Genomic DNA, 22,225 nt, shown 5'->3' with positions numbered 1-22,225 from the left:
AGAGAGGAGAGATGTATGTGCCTATCTCTGCTGAGGTGGAAAACACTGATGAAAAGAAAGGGGAAAGCACTTGAAGAGATACTCTCACAGAATTGTAGTAGGGGAAAAAACAGGGAAGGTTGTTTTTTGTTTATTTTTAATTCAACCACAGTGTTGTTTTGCATCCTTATTGGATATGTTTGAATAATAATACTCCCTGCCTCAATTCTTTACAGACTTTTATATATTTTTTCATAATGAATATATAATCAGAAAGATCCAACAATGTATGTGCCTTTATGTGGGTCCTTTTACGAGAAAGATAAAGCAGTGTTACACTTTTATTCAGATAAACTTAACTTTTTCTTAATCATTATCATTAAGATGAAAAAATATATAATCCAACAAATCAGATTTTTGAACCACTGGTGGTACCCAGCAGTGGTTCACCACCATGTGATCGGTAATGCTGCACCATGTCTCTGGGTACTATCGGTGTCTCTGCACAGGTCAAGCTGTCTTCAGCCTCAGCACTTCATTTCCCTTCATTAGGCCGACTCTCTGTAAAGCTGTCCACAAGGATTTGACATCACTTCTAATTTGTTGCACTTTGAAGTCTGATTAATTCACAATTACTGGGAGAAATAGAAGGAGAGACGAGGATAGAGAGGGCAGCGAGAATGAGTGGGTGTATAGAGAAGAGACGGAGAAATGAGCAGTGGCGCTACGTCTTCTCATTGTAATATTGGTGATTGAAGGCTGATTGTGCTTTCAGCCCATGAGTCGGACAACTGATGCCTATTTGAAGCTGAAATAAACGTATTAACAACTGAATATATATTATGTTCACTTGTGCGGCGGTCTCTCGCTGACAACCGGCGTTGTCACGATCAGTTCAAACATCGGAGGTGGAGCACAATGACAGAGCTTTAATATGCAGGAGAGGATACGGGTGAAATAAAAGACGGGCCGGGTCATTGTGAAGAAGATTTGGCGAGTCACAAAGACACCTTTAGCAGGCTGTCAGGATTAGGATTGAGTGATGATGAAAGATATGCAAAGAAGTTCATCTTCATAGGGATGAGACTGGAAGCTCACACTGCATTGTTACATTGAGACACGCTCCAAATCAACTGCAATGTTAAAACTATTGATTTACAAAAATGCAAAAACGAGGACCGCAACATAAGTCTTGTTCCCAGAAGTCAAGAAAGCGAGGGAGTGGGCTAGTGCAGCTTTTAAAGGCTCAGCAGACGATTAGGCTTTCAGGGAGCTGCAGCTAGAACACAAAGATACAGAACAGACACACAAACAAAACAAGGGGCATATTAGCATTTACATCGGTATGCTCATAATGTCATTAAATGCATGTGAACACTTTGTTTTAGCTTGAACCACCTTCACAATAATAACTATAGAAAGGCACGCTCAGTGGAGTGCAGATCTCTCCACTGCTGTATTGTGGAATTGAGTGAATGCAGCCAACAATTACTCACAGTGTGTACCGGTCCGTTAGCCAAACACACCATCTGAAACACTCGGTGGCAGAGAAGCTGCCGGGGGTCAGAGATGCACTCAGCTGTGTTATCAATAGGGGCTCTTACCAGCAGGGAGGGGGGGCAGTTAAGAGTAGTGAGGAGTCAGCGGGCAGTCAGTATAGAACAGGCAATAAATGGGGTTTTGAGAAAGTCTCCACAAGAGGTCTTTGAGCCTACAGCATGGCCATCCAAAATATGATGCAGTTTACTAACGCGAGATTAGTAACATACACACATACACATTTTAAATATTTTATAAATGAGATCAAATAAAGGTATTTTGGAGGACTTAAAGTGTCTGTGTTTCGACCCAGTCTTTGGGAATGACGTTGACTGAACGGCTACATTCCAGGATCAATAGAGTGTAATACAGAATAATACAGATTTAGTGTTAAGTAATATTATAGATTATGATATAATGCACTGCCCCCTTTATTAACAGAGCCATGGAATAGAGACCAACCGCTTCGCCTGCCACAGTAACTTCTTTTCACACTGTTGCCGGGAGCACCATTTGTCCTGAGGTACTTTGTTTTACCATTTATTTGGTGCTGAAAAAAATGTATTTTTTATTTTGTTACAAATTGAGTATCGTGTTAACAAGCACAAGTTCCATCAAACTCTCAATGTGTCTGTCCTGTCTAGGTTTTATAAGGAAAAATACAATGAATATTATTTGTTAGTGTAAAAGGGTTTTTTCATTTTGGGTCACACTATTGAGCAGCCATAAAAATGGGCCTTGGTTGAAATATTTCATAGATCTTACAGATTTTGTGAAAAAACAGAACGTAGCATTGTCAAACAGTGTGAGAAACTTTTTATTTGAAGAAATTTAAGGTGACTTTTAAGAAGCAATCAAAATAGAACAGTATTTGTATCTTTTTCCAGGTGGTGAGTATTCAGTCCTGAAACAGGAACGGCCTTATCTGTTGTCCTCATGCCTCTTTGTGTCCCAGCACAGCATCGTAGATCTTCCCAGTGAGGCGGTGCTGTGTGCTGGCGAAGCCGGCAGCAGCTAGCAGGGCAGCGTACTGAGCAGCTGTCCTCTCCCTGCCCTCCGTCTGGACCAGCATATTCAGGGAGTAGAGCTGCACTGTCACTGGGCCAGAGCCGTCCTCATGGAGCAACGCCTCCACCAGCAACACAGCGCCTCCTGCAGGACAGACAAAAGATCAGCGTGGTTTGTTCGTTCCTTTTTCTTTTCTTTCTGTCCTTCGCTGACTGATTCGAAAATTAAAGTTAAGCTAGCAAATTATAGCTTTACTGCAGAATAGATAACGCCGACTTCTTGACTTATTAAACACAGGTTTAACTAATACCAATGTTAAAAGAACATTGTCAGTTGCTGTTTGTAAATATAGCATTCAAAATCCAGAGAGAGAGAGATAGATAGAGAGAGAGAGAGAGAGAGAGAGAGAGAGAGAGAGAGAGAGAGAGAGAGAGAGAGAGAGAGAGAGAGAGAGTAGAGCGAGCTAGAGAGTGAATAAAGAGAGGGATCGGTAGTGAGAACGTCATTTAAAATGTTATTTTGTGGTTGTTTCACAGCGATTGTGTTCTAGCACAAATAAACACATGCACACCTCCTCACAAACCTGTGGGAAGGTGCCAGAGTTTACACCAATGCAACCCGAGGCACTGTTCATCCTGCTGTGGCCTGTCTGCTCTCTCTGTGCCGAGGGGCTCACTGATACCCAGAAGAGTCCCGAACACAGCAAAATAAGAAGGAAAGAAGATACAGACAGAGGGCGTCTGCAGATACAGTCCCATCCAGACACTTCTAGTGGGTCATGGATTATTTTTGTATCAGTCTATACATACATTTTTAAAAAAATGTTTGCATATTATACCTTTAATTGCTGAATTAATTTGCAATAATACTGGATAGGGACATCATTAAGGTTATTAGTAACAGCTGTTTCCCACTTCCTACAGCAGTTTGTTCTCTCTGTCCACTACGCCGTCCTTCCTCTTGTGTACACACACAGATGCACAGTATTATGAAAACACATGAGAGGGTTTTCTGTCTCCTGATAACGCCTGCTGCTTCTGTGTGTCTGTGCGTGTGTGTGTTTGTGTGTGTGCATGTTTGTATGTGTGTGTATGTGTGCGCGTCAGTCTTTGATCAAAGTCACAAGGACAGAGTTTTCTGGGATCAGCTGCATTGTGGGATACAATCTTCCATCTCATTTCAAGCAGGGAAAAAAAAGGACTCATCCCTCTCACACTCAAAGGCACACATATACACACACACACACACACACACACACACCTGGTTTGCAGGCTTTGTAAACTCTAATGAGTAGCTCTATGCAGCGCTCGTCCGTCCAGTCGTGGAGGATTCTGGCGAGGATGTAGAGGTCAGCGTTGGGCAGGGGGTCTTTAAAGAAGTCCCCTAAACACAAACACACAAACAACATTCAAATGCACTGAATTCCTGAGACACTGTTAATTATTTCACATAATTATTAATTCCGCTGATGAGCCTTCCAGTAATAAGACAAGGATTCAATTAGTGGGTGCACACATATAAAATAAATACAAAGGAGTGATATTCACATTATGTCAACAGCATATAACCTAACAACATATTTCCATGTTTAGTTATTTTTTTAGCCTGTCTAAACAGGAATACAATGAGAGTATGTGTGCTCATTCAATTAAATATCCTCCCTGTCCACAGTATTTAACGTAAATATGAAGGCACACAGACGTCAGAAGAAGAAAAAAAAACATGACAAAGACAAAATCATTCCATTTAACTTTTCGTGTTTTCACATTACATCACCCATCTGGGTTCAACACCATCATGTCTAAGGGAGCAGCGGGAGAGGCATGAATTGATATTGGCTCAGGGTTTTCAAGATCGCTGGCTGCTGTGAGCTTTTTATTTCCACATCAGCTGCTTTGCTGGAGAGAGCCAGCACAGCAAAGCGTGAGGTCTAAACTGACAATATCTTCCCATCAAATAGCAACAGTTCAGCGGGAACAGGAGACACACGGGTGACGGCGCCCACAGTGTCTTTACCTGCTTTGGTTTTCAGGGCTCAGTTGTACTTGATGGTATATTAATCTAATATTGAATGCACACACATGGAATGCTGAAATGATTCCCTCGCCCTATTTCAGTGTGAAGTTTAAAAGAAAATACCACTGGCAATACATTATGAATGAAAGGATGCTTCAAAAGATGTTTCTGTCTTTTCTCTCTGCTTTTAGAAGGAAATAAGAGCGATGGTGGCAGACAGACTGTAACCATGCCAAAACCATATCTCAAAGTCTGCAGCTGGGAGTCAAATGTCACACCTTAAATCTTACAGCAATGTATCATTGTGTGTAAGAAAAAGCTAAGAAACAAAACAAACTTGCTACTGTGCAAGTAGTTTTCTCGTGCAAACTTTGTAAAGAATCAACCTATAATTTCGTCTACAATTACTAGCACAGCATTGGGGTTGGCTGTATATGATTACAAATTTCAAGGGATCCCGTCCTTTTGCAATGCCGTTACCTTCGCAGAAGCTTATCCTCTGGTCAGCCCGGGTGACAAAGTGCTCCCTCGACATATGCGCCACCTTGGGGAGATCAAAGATCGTCACAGTGCACTCTGGGTAGGCCGACGTGCACTGCTTGGCTAATGCTCCGCTGCAGCCTGGAGAGGATACGAGAGGGTGTTACATTTAGTTGAATGAATACACACAACCTTCACAAGGTAGTGCATCACTCACACACCCCGTGCACACACACACACACACACACACACACACACACACACACACACACACACACACACACACACACACACACACACACACACACACACACACACACACACACAGACACACACGCGTTTCGGAGTCACACGAGTGGAACAGATGCATTCAGATATGTACCCATTATTTAGTTGCATGATTTGTATTCAGATGGACGTGGCGGCTTTTGGAATGTGATTCATCTAACATTCATGCCAATAAAGTCGACAGAATTGAACTGAATATGAAGTGAATAAGGCCCAGACACTCAGCTTTATAGAGAAACAGGGCAGAGCCTGCCGTTTAGGAATCCTACTAAGGAATCTAATCTAAGAAAGAGTCGACACAGACACACACTATTTTATTGGGATCTGGTTTTATCTGATTGCACATGCTTTTAAATGGGAACCTTTACATTTTAATGCATTTGGAAATCCTTGTTTCTATGCCTCTGCACCAAGTCGTGCCTGGAAGCATCATGTTTTCAGGTTGTATGTCAACGGTCCGTCCATCTTAGGAACGCCTTGAGTTATTTCCAGTGTTGTATAAAGTACCCAAAAGCCATACTTGAGTAAAAGTAAAAGTACCTTACTGGAAAATTACTCAAGTAAAAGTGAAAGTTGCCTGCTAGAATATTACTTGAGTAAAAGTAAAAAAGTAGCTTGTATTTACTGTACTTAAGTATCAAAAGTAAAAAGTACTGTTAATAAAACGCAATCAGAAATTTGCCCACTCACACACTCCTTCGTGGCCACAGGTAATACTAAACATAGCGATTTCAGCTGCATGATTTAAAAGCTAACTTATTAATAACACTACCACTATGTAAATTAGTCTGACTGTCATCATCAGCTGGTTTGCTATATCAAAACTCGGACTCTCCAAACACAGGTACGGTCTCCAATAACACCAGAAAAAGACAGACAGATCATTCAATAACCCAGGAGTTCAGTTTTTGGCTAGCAGAGGCCAAGCCCACTCACGTTAGACCACGGAGAAGCTCAGGGGCCGAGGGGCAGTAAAAAACAAAAACAAACAAACAAAAACGCAATCCTCGACTGTATAGTTTCACTGCGTGGAACAACACACTCTTTGCTTCACCATTAAAGTCTATTGACAGCAGGGCCGGAGTGGGACTCATTTTCAGCCCTGGAGTTCAGACCGGCCCACTTTAGATCACGACCTATTATATTAAAATAATGTAATTATAACTTTACATGTTAAGCATACAATAGCGCACTGTTCTCTAAAGCCTTGTAATTCCGTGTATTTTCACACAGCCTTGTGGGCACAAGTGCCCATAGTTCGGCCGTGTTCAGCTGTCTGTTTCCCGGCTGGTTTGCGTGCGGCGCGTCTTGGCGTTTCGCGTTCGACGGAGAGTCCGCCTGTGTGGACTCTTGTGGACCTGGGCGGGCCGGTGTTTGACCGATGTCCGCGGGCTTTTCAGCCAGCTCTGAGGGTGATAGTCCCGACAGTTCGGCTGGGTTCTTGTGTCTATTTACCTGCGGGAATCCCCGCAACGCACTCGAGTGTTTTACGTGTGTACGGACGGAGCAGAAGTCCGGCTTCGCTGTGCGTAATTGTGGCGTGGCGCGGACCTGGACCGGCCGGTGCTTAAGTGAGCTGCACGGGCTTTTCACACAGCCTTGGGGGCACAAGTGCCCATAGTTCGGCCGTGTTCAGCTGTCTGTTTCCCGGCTGGTTTGCGTGCGGCGCGTCTTGGCGTTTCGCGTTCGACGGAGAGTCCGCCTGTGTGGACTCTTGTGGACCTGGGCGGGCCTGTGTTTTAGTGAGGACCGCGGGCTTTTCACCATGGTCTGGGGGCATCAGGGCCGAGAGTTCGGCTGGGTTCTTGTGTCTATTTACCTGCGGGAATCCCCGCGACGCATACACGTGATACCCACTCCACTCAGTGCCATGACTGAACACCGGCACAAAAATAAATAAAAATAATAATTGAACACCGGCCCTCGCGGCCCAAAAGTCAGACCGGCCCACCGGGAATTGTCCCGGTCCTCCCGATTAGCCACTCCGGGCCTGATTGACAGTAACACTATGCTGGTTGTTTCAGCAGCAGGTTCAGTCACCGATTCAGTCACCTCCTCCATCTCTGACATTTTGCTTCTCTGTCTTCCTCCTTCTCTTCAAGTAGGCTAACATTAGAGACCCGACTTGTCTGAGACTACTACTAGCATGACAATGCGACCATTAATTTGAAATTTGGCCGCTGATTTCATCCGCTGCACAACGGGGTAAACCAATGATAACGTCTTGCGGTCTGTATCTCCCAACATCATTGGCTACTAGTCCCACTACAACAAAACAAAGATTGTCCATTGGCTGTCACGTTCCTTCTTATTTTGTAACGAGTAACGAGGATGCTCAGGTAAATGTAACGGAGTAAAAGTACTGATTTTTTTCGGAAAATGTAGTGAAGTAAAAGTAAAAGTCGTCAGAAATAGAAGTAGTAAAGTAAAGTACAAATATAAAAAAATACGACTTAAGTAAAGTAACGAAGTATTTTTACTTCGTTACTATACAACACTGGTTATTTCTCAGCAGCTATTAGAGGGATTGCAAAATAATTGGGTAAACACATGTATGGTTCCCGGATAATGAATCCCGACTTTGGTTATCTACGGACTTCCTTTGAGTTTTTTTAAAAAAAATTTTTTTATTGTAATGTCTTAATAACCAGTTTGATTGTAGTAAAGTTTGGTATATTTATGCTCCATAGAGGATGCATGATAGTAGTTTCGGGGATATTATAACTTTTCATCTAGCACCATCATCGTGTGAAATTATTAATTTGTCTAATACTTCATTAACCTGTTATGACCAAGTGTGTGCAAGTGGGCAAGTGTGTGTGTGTACAGGGCAAACTGTCAAGCCCAGTGGTGCCTGCCGCCTCACATGACCTGCTACTATTGTAGCATTCTGTATACATACAGGATTCTCACTTTTTCCCTCACACACACACACACTCACTGAGAGAGAGAGACATATACTGTGGCCCTCACATCAAACAGGGGTCAGCAGAGGAGAAAAATCAAAGAGCAGCGAGGAGGAGCAAAAGCAAACACAGCACACTGTACAAGACCCCGAGCTAACCTGGCTGCCTCAGTTTGTTAATGGAATCCTTTGATGGGCGTGTGTGATTGTTACAGTCTGTTATATTTCCATGTTGTTTATTATAGTTGTGTTTTGTTATTCCAGCTTCTTCTTCTTGTCAGATAGATAGATAGATAGATAGATAGATAGATAGATAGATAGATAGATAGATAGATAGATAGATAGATAGATAGATAGATAGATAGATAGATAGATAGATAGATAGATAGATGGATAGATACTATTTTAACAAAGACACTGTTCTATCTTTTTCTACTCTACTAATATACTTATACTGTATGTCTATTATTTACATATCAGTACATTCAATATTTGAGTACATTTTCCCCAATTCTTGTTTACTCTTACTATATTAAACTATGAATGCATGCAATGCATACATTTTGAATATTCTTCCATTGTGGTTTATAGGATTTTTTTCTAACGTAAATTATGTGAATACTATTTTTCTTTGACCGCGTTTCATACGTGTAGCAACATGACGCAGATAGCTGTTTATTTATTTATTTTAAAGCAATTATGCCTCGGAAACATGAATATATATTGCCTTTGAGTTGCCGTAACCTTTAAGTTTATAATTCATTTTTAGATAAAACATACCATTGAAGCGTGTGTTAAATGTCACATTAAAATACAGCTTGGAAGGTTAAACAGCCCGTGTAGGACCACCTTGATCATATAAATGATAAAAAAAGACATTAAATCTGGACTCTGATTTGCATTAAAACCTGCAAGCTGGCAGAAGGGTAGGACGGACAGACAGACAGGCAGACAGACAGACAGACAGACAGACACCTGAGCAGCAGGTGTGTGCAGACACAGCAGATGCTGTGAGAGAGAACAAGTCTTAACAGGACAGTGCAGTCTCACCCTTCACACTCCTGCTGTCCACGCGCCATCTCCTTCAGGTGGTGCACCTTAATGCATAAACATGAACATGCGAACCTCACGCTGGGAAAGTCACAGAGGAGAGGAAAGACGGGAAGACTTTCAGTGGCTTCACAGCGCCCCCGTGTGGTCAGCTGAGGCGTCACACACAGGAGGCGGCTGTAAGCGGCTGCTTCGTGAGCTGCTTTTTGCCTGACTGACCATAAATGTTGTTGTTGTTTTATTACAGCAGAGAAAAATAAGTCTCACTTGTGCATGTAACTGATCACAAGCAGATCTTTATTTCTCTGATAAATGTGGAGGCTCTTTTCCCCGTGTCTTGTATCTGACCCTCTGACCCTTCTGTGTTTTGAAAGCTCATGTGCTGGATCATTTAAATGTGATTAACACCGAGTATAGTTGTGAATGTGGTCCAAGCCACAGGCTTAACATTTATTCTTAAAAACGTAACATTTATTCTTACAAACGTTGTTATTCCTGTCCCATTGCTGCTACATTGTTATCTACTGTTTCTGACCGATGGAGGAGTGCATGGGTGGGAGGAGGAAACATCGCTCAGCTCTCAACATGAAGAAGAACTCACAGCATCTCTCAGACAAAGGCTTTCCTGATTATTGTTTTGTGGAGCTCATGTTGTGTCTGTTCAGTCTTATTGTTTCCTGTTTTTAATCCTCATGCAATGTGCTTTCTGTGTAAAGAAATATTTTGTTCACAGGCACAGTATATATAAATCTTAATAGACAAAGAAGAACACACAGAGGAGATCAGTCAATGATGCCATTTTTACGGTCATGCATTCAGAAGAAGACTGCTGCAACATCTTCCTTCACATTCATACATTTTACCTTCAAAGCTGTTTTGTTTTTTTCTAAAGTGCAGTTTTTTAACATTTGTTTTTAGATTTTCTTTTATATGATTCTGTTTTCTTCTGAAATGCCGCAACAGGAAAATGAACTATGCGTTATAGCTATTAACGGGTGAAGGAGAAGGGGGAAACAAACAGACCGTTGTGACAGACACGGCTGAATACTTCACTGGGTCTCAGCAGGTTAACATGCTCTGTTGCCTCCAACTCAACGCCAATACTCATTCTGTATTTGTACTCTGGCCTTGTTAAGTGTATCCGCTCAGAGTGCATTTCTGATGTTTTAGAAAAGGAAACCATGGCACAACCCCACAAGCTTCTAAACTGTGTTGTTGCTGTTAATGTGATTTTGACATCATCATGTTTGGCAAGAGTGAAACACTCCATCTTTGTCAGGATACGGGAAACTCCAGGTGGAGGTGACTTTGAGCTGTGGGTGTGTGTTGGGAAGGTTGACTGATTTCCAAAGAGTCATTAACTCAGAGAGGCTGGAGGGGGGGATAATAAAGGTCACAGTTGACTCTGTGTGTTGTGCATTTTTGCATGCACACACACACACGCCGTACGGTATTAATATGTGTGTGGCTTAGTCAGCTGTCGCTTCGTTAAAACATGATGGCAACTATTTTAAATGTTAATGACTGTGAACCTGCAACCTTATGGAAATTGGATATGATGACTTGATAAACACACACACACACACACACACACACACACACACACACACACACACACAGAAATGTACCTCCAAGGTCGCAGATGTTCTTGAAAGGCGAAAGGTCAAAGGCCGTGACCACATCTTTACCACAGATGTTCCAAATGGAGTTCATTAACTGCATAAACTTCACCATTTCCTCGTCAGACCTACACACAGACACACACACACACACACACACACACACACACATACACACACACACACACACACACACACACACACACAGGGGAAAACAGTAATATTAGTACATTCTCTCTTTCATTTCATTGTACTGAGCTAAAACCTTCTTTTATAATGTTCTGTAAGCTGTCACCTAAGATTGTACTTGCTCTTTGTCCACAATAAACAGCCAAACACACACACACGTGCACACACACACACACACACACACACACACACACACACGTGCACACACACACACACACACACACACACACACACACACACACACACATTGCCTCTCCTCATCTACAAAGTTTCTCCCTGTGGCGACACAGTGTGTGTGTGTGTGTGTGAGAGAGAGAGAGAGACAGGGTGCCACAGAATAGTAGAGCCTGTGGTGACTGCTGCTGCTCTGAGGAATCTCCACCTCATCACCCAGCACTCTAGCCTGCCATGGGGCTTCACACACACACACACACACACACACACACACACACACACACACACACACACACACACACACACACACAGAGAGAGAGAGAGACACCCCTCTGTTCTGCGACACTAGAATCGTTTTCACCCAAACTTCACTGCAGCGAAGTGATCAGCCATCTGATACACGTTGCCAACTGCTGATGACACGGTGACCTCCAGAGGAACTTTGAAAGTGACTCATTGTTGCGGCTTCAGACTCTGATTACATTGGATGTGAAAAGATGAAATGACTGTGAGGCCAAACAGCAGACTGTCAGCTTTAATTTGAGGACATTTTGGATGCAAGTTATCGGATGCCCTCCGACGATAACGTCTGCAGCCCCTTTTTTGTCCTTGATCGAGAACATTTACATGCACACAGTCTCATCACGTGTCCAATCACGTTGAGGGAAAGATGCTCGGCCTAGTTATCTCCGTCCTAATGGTTATAACATCATCGTGGATTGTAATCCGTCTGCTCTCTGCACATACACGTAGTGCGCTCCTCCTCGACTACCCCGCAGGTCTCTGTCGCATCTGTACCGAGTGAGTTGGCTCATAGCTGCCTGATCGCTGCTGTGTGTTTTACATCTGTCTCCAGGGTTCAGCTCTTACATTATTAGCAACACTGACATGCATCATTTAAAGCAATGAACACTTTGACCTTCTCCTCGGACAAAATGCAGATCATGATTAATCATTTGTTTGTTTTTTTTAGCATTGTGCCGTTGTGTTGATACATCCAGGAACAGAAAAAATTAAAACTGGTGTAGTCCGTGAGTCCTTTCTGTCCTATCCTAGCCATGTCTCGTGACCCTGCCACAGGAGGGCGCCAAAGCAAGACATTTTCAAATCTAAAATATTGTGGCTTACATTTCTGTAAAAAACAACAACAACAAAAAACCCTACAGTATCAAATTATATGTTCCTTTTATTTTCTTGTCACCTGACATCTTTACTTCTTTCATGCTTGAGTAAATTTGTTTTACTGGACAGAATCAGACCCTAAAATACACGATACCATGAATTACATGATGATTATATTCATCTGTGAAAATTGAAACCACCAGACCCTACAAATAATATAAATAATAACTACTCATGTGTAAAATTTCTTCTCAGAAATCTTTTCTGCCTTCTCGTATGTAGAACATGTTGGGGAATTCAAGCCGTAGACGGGACGTGGCCGTGAATTATTCAGGTGCAGAACATAGCTGCTTAAATGGCGATGAGTAAACAGCAGTCTGAGTCATCCAGCCAGCTTTGAATCATCCGGCTTCTGCGACGGCACTCTAAGAATGCAGTGAATGACTTCAGTGGTTGTTTCCCCTGCTAATTTACCCACAGTAGTCACAGGGGAAATCAGCGGGGACAAACAACCGCTATTCCCAATTAAATCAATTGTGTGCAGGTGCTGAAATGTTTCTTGTAGGATATTTTCATTTCCAATCAATTAAAGCTGAATTGCTCATTCATTGGCACAAGGGTGTATTAAGTGATGTGTGCAGGGTTCATATTTTGAATATTCTTCTTTTTTTTTTCGTGAGATCATCAGCTGCTCTTTAAAAGGATACAAGAAAGTGGCAAATATAAACATAATTCAACTCATGCACGAGCCCCAACAACGAGCAACATAAAAAAACATAAATTGTGTGACAAGTAAAAACCCAAAGAAGACAAATTGCATCCACACGCAAAGAAATATCACATTTGCCCATCTCTGCCGAGGTGACGCGTGCAGCTAATTTGCACATCTGCACATCAGCGTTGCTACATTTCATTTCATGGTTGTGATGTAAACTATTAATGGCAACGTGCATCTCAACATCTGGTCCATCTCAATGATGCAAGTGATGCCAAGATGAGGACAGGAAGGGAGGATGTTTTAGCGAGTTGTCCCACTGTGTTTAAACTTTGACTGCTCCTTTGAGACTGGCAGCCCTCTACAGTACAGCGCCTCGGGCAGGCCGATCGAAACCTCTTTGCAGACAAAGTGTGAAACTTTGAATGTGTGACCCCTGAAAACTGCTGACCAGCAGATCAGTGACGTGTTAAAACTGCGGGCACCAGATACCATAAACACACCAGACCTTTAGGACAATGGGAAGGATGACATTTTCATTTCAGAGGTGGGGGGGGGGGGGGACACAAGTATTTTTAATAAAACTCTAACTCTTTCAGTTCACTGTTTTCTAGTAGTTCTTCTAGTTTTCTAATGCTTTTAAGTTTACTGTTCCCTTTTTTGGTTTGACTGGTTGTAAAGCATGTAGCAAAACATTATCACCAGTGGCGGTTCTACACGGGGGCCTACAGGGGCCAGTGCCCCTGTAAAAATGTCCCAGGCCCCCCCTGTGGCCCCCCCAGAGCTGACTGAATAAGCTGACTGAATGATAAAATGAAAATGAAATAAATTGATCAAGTTATTACGATTTTATGCGCTAGCGCCAAAAGCGGAACTAATGTGACTCAGCGCTCTACACGGAATAATTAGAGCGACGCACCCAAACACTGCCTTGCCGGATGCGAGATGAGAGTGAGAACGGCACTTTCCATTTTTTAATGTGCCCCTCTGATCAAACATTGGCCCCACCTTGGCCCCCCCAGTAAAATTTGTCTAGAACCGCCACTGATTATCACCCAATTCTAATCCATTAGTAATAACAACAATAATAATACATTTTATTTATCAGATTGTTGAGAGCTTTGTAGATGATGAGGAGGATCTTGAAGTGGATATGCTGCTTTATTGGGAGCCAGTAAAGGTGTTGCAGGATGGGTGTGTTACACTTTGCCTACTAAAGAAGTCTCTTATGTTCTTTTTTTAGACATCCTGGCTGCGTCTAATTACGAAGCACACGTACACACGCACGCGCGCACACACGCACATGGACACCGATTCAAACGTTGATGTAAATGAAACCTCTGATATTACGATCCTTCTAGCTGACGTGAACCAGGCAGAACAAACTCCCAACTTCTAGTAGCGGACTCCTGTAGGACTCCTGACCGCAGACTAGCAGACCGGTATGCAAGCAACAGGGGACGGTCAATCACACAAGAAACGGCAGAACCAATCGAGGAGCTTGTGGGCGGTCTAGACTAAGAGAAACAGGCTTCAGTTTGAGCGGCGGTTTTCCGCTTGGTACTAGTGCTTGACGATCTTTACTAAAGCGTAACATTGTTTTTGGAATTACGTCCGTGTTTGAGGTCCACAAACAGAAGTGAAGACAGGCTGTCTTAACCTGTTGCGCGTCTGGTTGTCCGTTATTACGGAAAAGCCTGGTTCGCACTCAGCTGACGTGGGGAGATACGTGCGACTTTCTATGCGCATTCTTTCCAATGTTTTTCCCGGTGCAGTGCCCTGTAATTCAGCCACCTTTTGGGACGTAAACCCAAAGTGTGTGAGTGAAACACTGGTTTAGCTTTCAATTCTCAACGTTACGTCGTCTGTTTGGCGCACATGGCTAATTTGCATACGTGCACAGGACTGGCTGGCTCCGCATGGCAGAAAATAGAAGCCATTTCTCTTCTTAAGTAGCAAAAAAGTCGCGGTGACTGAAAATAAAATTTAAAAAAAAAATAGTGCGATCAACTATTCAAATGGAAGAGTTGGGACAAGATGGCGGATTCCGGAATCCTAAACCAACCGTTTTGTCCAGCCAGTCACGTGACCCCCTTCTCGGAACATCAAAGCTCTGGTGACGTCATGACATCAAAGCGTTGATGTTCAAAGGCATTCTGCGTGACATCACACGTCCCTGAGTCTATAAAAGAAATCCACCATCACTCAGTGGCAAACGAAATTCACTTGTAACCACAGAGAGAGAGAGAGAGACAGACAGAGAGTTAGATAGATAGATAGATAGATAGATAGATAGATAGATAGATAGATAGATAGATAGATAGATAGATAGATAGATAGACAAAAACATGACTTCAGAGGAGCCGCACACAAGCACCTGTCTCAGTCATGAGATTGAGGGCTTCAGAGAGAAAATCAGGGAACTCCAAAGACAAAATGTGGACCAAGAGCACGAGATTGAAGATCTCAACAATAAGTACAAGTACTCAAAGAACAAGCATAAGAGGTCCCTTCAAATAGAGAATGAGATGTTTCGGGAACAAGTCGATAAACTCAAGAGATCACATCACTTGCTGCTCAGTGAAAAGAACACTGTCTCCCAAGAAAAGGAGGAATTCCACAAACAGAACAAGGACCTACAAACCGAGAAAAAAATGTTTCAGCAAAAGATAGAAAAGCTGAGACAAAACAACACAGCAGGGAAAAACGACGTGACACAGAAAAATGACAGTCTGCAAGCCGAGGTTCAGGAGCTAAAGAGAAGACTGATGGAACAGGTAGACAAGAAAGGTGCTACAACATTTGCAGAAGCAATGCAGAACCTCATACAGATCCACAATGCACTTGAGGAAAAAGAGAAATCTGCGTCCCAAAAAATTCAGGCCCTGGAAGAAAGATTTGAGACAGACAAAAAAAAATCGGCTGATGTAGAAGAGACGATCAAAAGAAATCAGAAGGCTCTCAAAAATAAAGACCAGTATTTGCAAAATCTTCAGCAAGAACTCAAAGTCGCTGAACGCCAGAATCAAGAGCTGAAGCAAAACAATGACTCCATGTTCAAAGAAAAACAGGCCCTGATAGAGGAAAATGAGAAAGTCGACAAAGAGTTGTTTGACACGCAAGTCACTGTGATACAAAATGAGAAGGATTTCAAAAAGCTACATCAGGAGCTCAAAAATGTTCAGGAAAAACTCAAAGTCTCCGAAGACAACAATGACAAGATAAAGCTAGAGAACAATTTGACGCTCTTAAAACATCTGTCCCTTGAAGAAGAACTTGAGGAGGCCAACACAAAGTTGCGTGAAGCAAAAGACACAATTATACAAAATAAAAAGGATCTCACAAAGCAACACGAGCAGCTCGAACATGTTGAGGAAAAACTCAAAGAATCCAAAAACAACTGTGACGTGAGGGAGAAAAATAACGATTTGATGGTCCAAAGATATCAGGCACTGGAAAAAAGACTTGACGAGGTCAACAAAAGGTTGTGTGATAGAGAAAATACCTTGAAACAAAGTCAGCTGGATCTCAAAACAGAACAGCGAAATCACAGAAATGTTCAACAAGAGCTCAAAGACTCTGAAAAGAAAAATCACAAGATGGAACAAAAGTGTGAGTTGATGTGCAAAAATATTCAGGACCTGGATGAAGAACTTGAGGAAGAAAAGGAAAAGTTGCGTAATGGAGCAAAGGACATGGAAAAAACTCTGACGGATTTGAAAAAACAAACCCAGGAGCTCCGAAATGTTCAGCGACAACTAAAAGTCTCCGAACACAAGAATCTCGTGACCAAGCAAGAAAAAGATTTGCTGTTCAAACAAAATCTGGACCTGACTTTAGAACTTAAGGAGGCCAACAGAGAGTTGTGTGATAGAAAAGAGGCCATGAGACAAAAATGTGATGACTTGCAACACGAAAATCAGAAGGCCAATGAAGTTCAGGAGGAACTTAGAACATCTCAGAACCTGGAACAAGAACTTCAGGCCAAGGAACTGTCGTGTGATGCAGAAGAGTCAATTAAACACAATCAGAAGGATCTTGAAACACAACACCAGGACCTCCAACATGTTCAGCAAGAACCCCAAGGCTCTGAACACAACAATCACGTCATGAAGCAAGAAAACGATTCGATGCTCCAACAAAATCAGTCCCTCAAACATATATATAAAAAACCTAAATACAAAAACACATCCAAAAATGCATAAAAAACACCTGCTCTTCTGCTCTGCTCTCCTCCTCTATTCCACTGCTGCATGTCCAAAATACATTTCTGAGCTGCTTGTTCGATCTGAAGCACCCAGACTCCTCAGGTCTTAGGTTTACTCTGTATACCCAGGGTCAGAACTAAAAAGGCTGAAGCAGCGTTCAGTTTTTATGCTCCACACCTGTGGATCAAGCTTCCTTAACACCTGAGGTGTGCACAGACTGTCAGCTCTTTTAAATCAGGCCTAAAAACACTTTTGTTTACTGCAGCTTTCCCATAACCCAACATGCAGGTAATCTTAACTTCCTAATCTTAAACCTTTATGTGCTTTTTTAAAATCTTATTTCCTGTATTGTATGACTATTCTGTTGTCTTTTTTATGATGTTATTCTTTTATTTTATTTTTTCTGTAAAGCACTATGATTTGCTGCTTGTACGAATGGTGCTATATAATAAAATTTGCCTTGCCTTGCCTTAGCTTGCCTTAGCTTGCCTTGCCTTGCCTTAGCTTGCCTTGCCTTGCCTTGCCTTAGCTTGCCTTGCCTTGCCTTGCCTTAGCTTGCCTTAGCTTGCCTTGCCTTGCCTTGCCTTGCCTTAGCTTGCCTTGCCTTGCCTTGCCTTGCCTTGCCTTGCCTTAGCTTGCCTTGCCTTGCTCTGCTCCTCTGCTCCGCTTACCTGCTCCTGTTCTCTGCTTCTCTGCTGCTCTGCTAATCTGCTTTCTCCTCTCCGGGAACCATCACCTTACCGTGGTGGAGAGGTTTGTGTGTCCCTATGACCCTGAGAGCTGTGTTGTCTGGAGCTTTGTGCTCCTGGGAGGGTTTCCCATAGCAAATAGTCTCAGGTGAGGGGCCAGACTAAGAATGGTTCAAAAGACCCCATGAATAACCTAGGAAAAAGAGGAGTGACCCAGCCCAGAGGAAGCCCAGGGCCCCCGTCTGGTCTATTTTAACTTATAGTAAGAGGCTATCGGCATGCTTCCCATACTGCATGGTGATGTAGGCCTTGTGCGCCAGATTGGTGCCAATTATTGTATTTGGTTTATTTTAATGGTTGTCTTTAGGCTATAGTCATCTATTGTCTGCATTGAAAACGTTCATAAAATGTGAAATGTGAATGTGAATAAATTGAAATGTTATACCGCATGAGAAAATGTAGATATTGCGCAACAGTGTTGGGAGTAACGCGTTACAAAGTAATGCATTACTGTAATGCATTACGTTTTGCTGTAACGCAGTAATGTAAGGCATTACAAAAAAAAAAAATTGGTAATATTTTACTCGGTACAAATCTCAGTAACGCGCGTTACAATGCATTTTAAACCTGAAATCAATTGGTGTGTTGTTTTTATACAAATTCGCCGCGAGAGCCACAGAGGAGAAAAAATTCCTCGCAAATGTTTACTTCCTCTGGCAGATATATTCTCTTTCTCTGCTCCAAGCTTCCTCACATCACAGCTCACACTGTCTCTCTCTCTCTCTCTCTCTCTCTCTCTCTCTCTCTCTCTCTCTCTCTCTCTCTCTCTCTCTCTCTCTCTCTCTCTCTCTCTCTCTCTCTCTCTCTCTCACACACACATCCCCTGCCTCCTAATAAATCCCACGAGTCGTATTTTAAGGGGGAAGAGAGAAGAGAGTGACAGACAGGCTTAAGCTGGCCAGACAGGGGTGGAATGTAAATGAGAAACAAGAATGTGTGTTTAATGTGTGTGTGCTCAACAAAGACTGTTTCTTACCTATAGAGTGCTTGAAACAGGTCATTAGAGCTGACTCCAAAAGCCTTTTCGTACTGATTTTTCCCCTCTCTAGAACAAGGCAAGACAGAAACATTTATATATGACAACATTATATAGTGCTATAAATATCAGTTATGCACCTTATCTGATGATTTTTTTGAACAGATATTTGCCAGGAGACAAATGTGGGATCTAGGTATTGATCATCTCACTGCTTAAAATGCCGCTTAAGCTTCATCCCATTACCACAGTTGTTGTAGATGAAAGGCACCAACGTGAATTCACCATCATTTTCGGTCTATTTAAAGTAAATTCACATGTTTGTGTTGCACACCTCCACACAAAATTAATTAATTTAGACGAGAGTGCCTTTATTGTTTCGATATTAACGTCACTTCTATCTGTTTTCAGTCTTTCTCACAGATGGACTTCACACATCAACCGGAGTAAATCCAGCCGTGCTGTTTGAGAGCCGCTGGCTGTCCTCCCTCAGACGACGAGACTAAGATCCATCTTGAGCGACTGTTCAAACAAAAGAGGGAGGACTGGATGACACATCCTTAAGCTACAAATCAAACCTGCAGTTCTCACAACTCCTTACGGCCCCCTCGACTCATCTCAGTTTTATTAGTTACAATTACATTTTCTTTGGAACTTAAAATCAGGTATGACACCCATTTATGTGTTTACTGCTTGCTTGCTCTTTTGTCATGACAGCCCATGTAATTGTGTGTCCCCAAGTTACATTTTCTTGGTTAAATTGTGGTGATGAGAAGATGTTCTTATCCAAAATAATCTAGAATTCTTACAAGTCATATTAAAGTATATGTAATTACAGTACCTGGATGTGACAAACCGGACTGTATGACCCCATGGGACTAACACATTGTATCAGGTCACATCAGAAACTAAGTAAATTAATTGACAATAAATACAAACTTTGAATTGAAAAATAAAAATGTAGCTGCAGCTCTTGGCCACAGTGTGCTGACCTGACAGCGTCCGTCAAGTAGTGCCAGCAGAGGTAGATGGTTCTGGAGCTATACTGGATGGACTGGAAGAGAGATACGGGACTGGAACTGGTCAGGTAGACGCTGGCCTGCTCTGTGTTACTGTAAAACACTGTGACAGGTGGTGGAGAGGTGGAGGAAAAGAGACGGAGGAGGAGGTGACTGTGAATGAATGAGGGGGTTGGTGTGCTCGGGAGCTGGAGACGGACCAGATATGAGACTATTAATGAGTTATTATCACCTTATTTTCAGGTGTGTGTGTGTGTGTGTGTGTGTGTGTGTGCTGACCTTGTCCATTGTCCTGGTGTGTGTTCAGGAGCTGCAGGCCAGTGAGGGCAGCCAGCAGTCTCTGTGTGCCATCCAGACTGGCTCCGACCGCCTGACTGATCTCCTCTGCAGACAGGGGGCGCTCTGAAGCCAGCAACACATCAAACACACCCAGCTCACAGGAGGAGAAAACCGTCTGGGTCAGAGACAGAGGCAGGAAACAGAGGAGAACCAAACAGAGCAGAGCATGGGATAGAATGCAGTGCTTGATCTGCAGAACCACATCATTTCTTACATGATTGACTGATCAATGAAATATGATCACATAAAAAAATTACATATATATATATATATATATATATATACATATATATATATATGTATATATATATATATATATATACATATATATATATATATATATATATACATATATACATATATATATACATATATATATATATATATATATATATACATATATATATATATATATATATATATATATATATATATATACATATATATATATATATATGTATATATGTATATACATATATATATGTACATATATATATATATATGTATATATGTATATACATATATATATGTACATATATATATGTTATGAACCACCGAAACAACCAATACAAGGCAATGAGACTATGATCACATAGTATATATATAAAAAATAAACCATAAGATGAGGAAACAACTGAAAAAAATAGAAAAAGATATGTATAAATAAGAAAAGTATATATATATATATATATATAATTTTACAGTACCACAGTTATGAACCACAGAAACCACCAATACAAGGCAAAACGATACGAGAAAGGAGAAATATGCAATTACTTCAGGGAAATTGTACTTATTTTTCACATAAATATGCTTGAAAACAATTACTTTAATATATAATTGTACTTGTAATCACTTATTTATCATGCACATATGCTAATTAGAATATTAAATGGCCAAAACATGTATCAGGCACCAGTATTCCTGGTCTAGGAGGAATACAAAGGTGTAATGGTCATGGGATCTGCATTTGTTATATTGCCTGTAACCAAAGTCATACTTCCATGTTTATGCAATCTGAGCAACTTTCTTGCCACAGATCTTTGCAAACCTATTAATTAAAACATTTCCAAGTCTATCAATACTCTCTTACACCCCCAATGTGTCCGTTACCTTGGAGATGAAGAATCCTTCCATATACTCCAGTATCTTTCTGGGGTAAGTGTCTGCAGCAGGTGTCTGCTCGGAGGAACCCATCTGTTGACACTCAGCCATGACGTTTAGACAGGACAGCCTGAAAAGACGTTGAATGTTGCGCTCTTCCCAGCTCTTGAACTTCCCTTCTCCCGAGGCACTTCAACAGGTGTGTAAATGAACGGCGCTGAAGCCAGAGCCAGACTAAAGCTGCAGAAAGTGCCCACCCAGCAGTGAGCGGTGAGAGTAGCAGTGGGCTAAGCTGATTACAGCCAGATAACCCAGATTAGAGCAGGGGGCTCAGTCTGCTTCGGACAAAGAAACAACTCACTGACAACACACTGCTGCTTTGTTCATCATCACTCACTCAGATGGAGACATCCACTCAGTGCATTCTCAAACCAGAACTGTTTTCATGACCCCCAAAATCTGATTAAGGCTTCGGGGATACCAAACCTCTGAGGGGGAGCTGTGCGTTATGAACGATGTGCTCCCCATCTCTTCTCCATATGGCCTGATTGCAGTAACGCTGAGAGTAATTGTAGCATCACACCTAATGACAGAGAGTTATGTTACACGCCTTGATGAGAACACACAGACACTAATCAGACTATTAATTATTCATCCACACAGTTCATTAAAGCAGCGGTGTATGGAGAGCACACAGATACAACAGCTGGAGTTGGGTAAACTGTCACCTTGATCCCTGACTGCAC

The 22,225-nt window shown here is 42.0% G+C and overlaps 1 protein-coding gene across 1 annotated transcript; it reads right to left on the bottom strand.

Moving 5' to 3' along the window:
• Positions 1 to 2,329: 2,329 nt before the first annotated feature.
• Positions 2,330 to 21,893, bottom strand: asmt (acetylserotonin O-methyltransferase). The gene is made up of 8 exons (XM_084022058.1): positions 21,489 to 21,893; positions 20,316 to 20,490; positions 20,010 to 20,139; positions 19,018 to 19,086; positions 10,894 to 11,012; positions 5,023 to 5,163; positions 3,787 to 3,909; positions 2,330 to 2,670 (listed from the first exon to the last, which is right to left on the bottom strand). The coding sequence occupies exons 1-8, from the start codon at positions 21,588 to 21,590 to the stop codon at positions 2,453 to 2,455; spliced, it is 1,077 nt and encodes a 358-aa protein (XP_083878184.1). The 5' UTR covers positions 21,591 to 21,893; the 3' UTR covers positions 2,330 to 2,452.
• Between the last annotated feature and the right edge of the window lie 332 nt (positions 21,894 to 22,225).

Source organism: Eutrigla gurnardus (assembly GCF_963514095.1).
Source record: "Eutrigla gurnardus genome assembly, chromosome: 12".
NCBI lineage: Eukaryota > Metazoa > Chordata > Actinopteri > Perciformes > Triglidae > Eutrigla > Eutrigla gurnardus.
The sequence above is the reverse complement of the archived record's forward strand: the minus strand, read 5'-3'. Positions and strand labels throughout refer to the sequence as shown.

Coding starts and splice junctions, on each gene's coding strand:
- asmt (XM_084022058.1), bottom strand. CDS start 21,590: ATGGCTGAGTGTCAACAGATGGGTTCCTCCGAGCAGACACCTGCTGCA. Junction 20,140..20,315: donor ACACCAGGACAATGGACAAG/GTCAGCACACAC, acceptor CACCTGTCACAG/TGTTTTACAGTAACACAGAG. Junction 5,164..10,893: donor GAACATCTGCGACCTTGGAG/GTACATTTCTGT, acceptor TATCCTCTCCAG/GCTGCAGCGGAGCATTAGCC.